Raw genomic sequence first — 4,945 nt, 5'->3', positions numbered from 1 at the left:
ATCTTGATTCACACGACCCGAAAAGAATTATCACAATTGCCAACATGGGCAAAGGATCCGCTACATGGAATTTATTATGGAATAGTCGACACATTATCACAAATCATGTGTCCTGGAAAATTGGAAATGAGTGCAAAGCAAAATTTTGGCAGGACTCATGGGAAGGGGAGCCTCCACTCGCAGACATGTTTGAAGATCAGAATTGGGTTAACTTCATGGAAACCACATTTGGGGAGCATGTAAATAACTACTTCGAATCATTGGGTGGCCAAGCAAAGAGGGTTTGGAAGGACATAATGATTGGAAATTCAAAACATTGCAAAAAACTTAAGGAAATACTTGCCACCAGGGTTGTATTAGTAAATGAGGATGACGATTCTATATTCTAGCGCGTTGCTAAAACGGGTGAATACAGTGCCAAATTGGGGTATGAAGTGCAAAGGAGGAGAGTTATCAACCCAGACTGGCCTGGTAAGTTGTGTTGGAATAAAATGGTGTTGCCAAAGGCCAGGGCTTTCCTATGGATTGTGCTTCATGAAAAGATACTAATGGGGGATAGACTTAAAGTCATTGGAATTCAAGGACCAAATTGGTGTTTCCTTTGTAAGTCTGAAGAAGAAACATCAAATCATCTCCTCTACAAATGCCCATTCTCAGAAGCCTGCTGGAATTGGTATTTGGATATGGTCGGTTTGAGCTTAGCAAAGAATGAAACTTTGAAAGATTTCTTGATTGCTTGGCCTTCTTCAAAATCATCGAAATGGAGCACGTTATGGATAATTAGGCTAGCAATGATCGCATGGCACATATGGAAGGAAAGGAACAAAAGAATATTCAAGGAAGTGGAAAGATCACTGGAAGCTGTCAGGGAAGGTATTAAAATCGCAATTGAAGAAGTCGTCAATGGAAAATCACTATCAGCTAGATACGTCAAGTTAACGGATTGGGATAAAGAGATGGAAAAGAAGTGGGAGTTCAAGAGAATTGATATAAACCAAGCTAAAAAGGCTGTTGACAGGAAAGCATTCATTGGAAGAGACCCCCCAAAGGGTGGGTAAAATTAAACTTTGATGGGGCTTGCAAGGGTAACCCCAGGGCCGCTGGGATTGGCTCGGTCATTCGAGATGATGCTGGCAATATCATTTGCGACACTTATGGCCATATTAGAAAAACCACCAATAATGATTCTGAAATTCATTCTTTGGAAATGGGACTAACTCTATGCGCTCGTAACCGACTGTCAAATGTCCAGATCGAGGGGGATTCCTTAATCGTGATGAACGGGATTATAAATGACAAATTTCAAAATTGGAAACTAGTCAAATGGCTTCCTAGAATCCAATCACTCTTGCAAGGAATCGGTACATATGAAATCTCACATACCTACCGAGAAGGTAATAAAGTTGCAGACTACCTTGCAAATCTCGGGGTATGCGTTGACAAGGAGGACATCACTGTTAATACGAAGAATGCAAGCTCAGAACTCACATAGATCTTAGCGATGGACATAAAGGACAATGCTCATGAAGGTATTGGATAGGCGAGGGCACGTCATGATTGGATTTGGGGTAGGTGGCACTCTTGTTTGCTGGCATTTTCCATGTGAAAAGAACGCTGCCCTAAAACATTTCCAATCAAACTGTACACCGATGACGGTCTGAAAGGATTTCGAGCATCTGTGTATCTTGATAATGAATCCCTGCAAAATTGGTATTGAGTGATGCGAAGAGATAAGGATTGATTGGTTTCGAAGCTACTAGATGCAAGATGACTCACAATATTAAATGGTATCAAAGCCATTGTGTTATTTACTACAGACACCATAAGGAAGCCAAAAGGAAGGTGGAGTGCTTTTTGTTCTAGGTGTGTTGACGACATGGTTCACCGGTTTGGACTCAATTGTTTATGCCGTGAGGAGTCACTAGAAGACCAGTGCGACAGACTCTTCAATGTAGAGGCCGAGAGAATTAATGCCATAGTGGCTTTGAGCAACGCGGTTTGGAGTCCGGGTAGGCACTGGTGCGACGGCTACATATACGAAACGGTGCTCGGACTTTCTATAGATGTGCTACCATCAAAGGAAGTTGTCATCACAAAAATACCTGGGTTTGTCCGTGAGTGCGATGCAGATGCTATTGGGAGTGCGGTTTTAAAAATGGAAGAGGAGTGGGCTAGCATCCTGGGGCCTGACTTCAACCTGGCATGCATCTTATCTGATGTTGCGGTGTTTGATTCGAAAGATGAAGAGCAAAATGATGCTTTGGAGCTGAGGAACAAGCGAGAGAACTTCATGACTAAAGCTTGGGAGGTCTATCGTGTGGCTGTTATCAACGACAATTTCAAACCATTTTGAAGAATGATGGCGAATGACCTTGGTTGGCTCTCTGAAAACAAAACCAATAAGGTTGTGAATATTGGGGAATGGACTGCTACAATCTATAGGCTGATATAAGCACATGGAAAAATTAGATTGGTCCTAGGAATGTGGTTGCGTCTGTCGGTTTTTGGTATGCTATTGGTTGTCCCTTTTTGTTTTATTGGGCAACAATTATGCATGAAAGAATAGGTTGTTGGCTCATTACAAGCTTACCTATGTAAAAATTCATAAAGTTTAATATAGGGCGCTATCCCCATTAATAGATAGCACTTATCCTTTAAAAAAAAAATAATACATTTTTTTATGTGTACAATATATGATCTATTTAATAACTACATTAAACATTTTTAGTTCTTGCCTTATATAAGGTAGGAAACTAATGTTTTCACCATCAACAACAATTAATTTGTTCATTGGCAAATTGGACTATGGTAGGATGTTAATGTTTTATTGAAAAGATTTTTAAAATGATTTTTTTAATTATTTTTGGTAATTTCTGATTGACTATTGACATTTTCCTAGGGTTTAATTTAAAAATAAAAACAAAAAAAATCATCGATGAATGAGAAAGAAAAATTGACGATGGCCACAATAGAAATGTAGTACTTGTCTTAATTTTTGCATTAACAAGAATCCAATTGGCACTAGCATTCTTACCCCATGTCCCCATGCGACTACTTATGAAGATTTTCTGCTTAAATTTAAGCAACCAAAGTGTTCCCATGTAAAATTTTAATGTCCGCATGCGATTGCTTATGAAGATTTTTTGCTTAAATTTAAGCAACCAAAGTGTTCCCATGTAAAATTTTAATTAACAAGGATAAATTGGAATCTTCCCCTATTTTTGTGGAGCAATAGCTGCTTAAAAATTGAAAATAAGCTTTGAAAAAAAAGGGGAGGCTAGAAATAAGCAACGACTGCTTATTGAAAAAACTAACATGTGTCTTTACCATATTTTTTTCTCTCCTTTTTATTTGCCTACAATTTTGCTTACAAATTTTATTTGCAAGAATATTACTAATATTTTCAGTTACAAAAATTATTTGAGAGGATTGCATAAAAATAAGCAGCCATTTTACTTTCCATGGGACAATTTGTGGAGCAGGTGGCCCCATGGATAGTTAAATGGCTACTTATTTTTATGCAATCTTCTTAAATCATTTTGTAAATGAAATTATTGGTAATATTTTTTACAAATAAAATTCATAAGCAAAATTTTAGGCAAGTAAATAGGAGAGCAAAAAAATATGGTGAAGCCATGTGTCTTTTTTTTCAATAAGCAGCCACTGCTTATTTCTAGCCCCCCAGTTTTTTCAAAGCTTATTTTCAATTTTTAAGAAGTTGTTCCTCCACTAAAATAGGGAAAGATTCGAATTTATCCTTTTCCCTTCATTAGAATTTTACATGGGAACACTCCAGCTGCTTAAATTTAAGCAGAAAATTATTATAAGTAGCCACATGGGGACATGGGGTAAGCTAAGCAGCATGAGGATATGCCTTTATTGAAACAACATGCATGTGCTTGCGGATTTGTTTGTGCTTCTACATTTTCGACAATTTATTCAAGGTTTGAAGCATTTGGCATTTTGTTTTCACCTGAGTGAGTGTTGTCTACAATTGATTGGTGATACATAGCCAATTTATTCTCCACTATTTTTCCAACGTGAATAGTGGTTAAGAACTCTGTCTACAACATCACCAACATAACCGATTCACAACTCTTCAAATTCTTCTCCAATGCCTAAATTCTTCTTGGACTCTATCTGCAATATACCTATATAGATATTTGTCTACAAATTTGTAAGGGGGCAATGCCAACATTTACCCTTGTGCCACCGTTTATTTTATTGCCCCCTCTGTCTTGAGTCATAGAAACCTTCTTATGGGTGTGCACATTTTTGAGACTAGGGCATCAATAGAGAGAGACCTCCGAGAGAGAAGTGACATCTTGAGGGTGTTGGAAGTGAATTGACTCTAAGAGAGGGGGGGGGGGGGTGAATTAGAGTCTAAGAACTTAACTCATACAAGAAGTTTTGAAAGAGAAGTTGAAATTTCAGAAATGAAGTAAATGACATTTAATTTTATAAATGACACAGTAACATGGAACTTGCAGATATAAAACAACAATTGTATGAATTAGCACTATGCAAAACAAATGAAATAATCCAACATATCAGAGCATGAAACTAATGGAAAACTTTTGACACATGACACAAATATTTCATGAGTGGAAAACCCTCTTGGGGTAGAAAAACCACTCGTAAAGATCCTTTTTATTATAACAATGAGAACCAACTTTGTACATTGTCTTTAAGGAGCAACAACCACATCATAATTGCAGAAATATACTTGTGCAACTTTGAGATTATAAGAGTACAACTGAAATAATTTCCTTTTACAAATATACTGCTATAAAGTGCAAAGAAATCACATACTCTGTATACTCTGTTATTTGTATGAAATACAATAATCCTTTCTGCCCTTGATTTCCAAAATCAAATTCACACTGAACTTCTGAAAACAGAGTTTTCACAATATGCAATGAAAAACCCTTTCAATCTTTTTCAC

General features: G+C 37.2%; 1 protein-coding gene across 1 annotated transcript; it reads left to right on the top strand.

Moving 5' to 3' along the window:
• Positions 1–491: 491 nt before the first annotated feature.
• Positions 492–1,058, top strand: LOC131857602 (uncharacterized). Its single transcript, XM_059210291.1, has one exon. The coding sequence runs from the start codon at positions 492–494 to the stop codon at positions 1,056–1,058; it is 567 nt and encodes a 188-aa protein (XP_059066274.1).
• The last annotated feature ends 3,887 nt before the right edge of the window (positions 1,059–4,945 follow it).

This window comes from Cryptomeria japonica, chromosome 1 (assembly GCF_030272615.1).
Source record: "Cryptomeria japonica chromosome 1, Sugi_1.0, whole genome shotgun sequence".
Classification (NCBI taxonomy): Eukaryota; Viridiplantae; Streptophyta; class Pinopsida; order Cupressales; family Cupressaceae; genus Cryptomeria; species Cryptomeria japonica.
The sequence above is the reverse complement of the archived record's forward strand: the minus strand, read 5'-3'. Positions and strand labels throughout refer to the sequence as shown.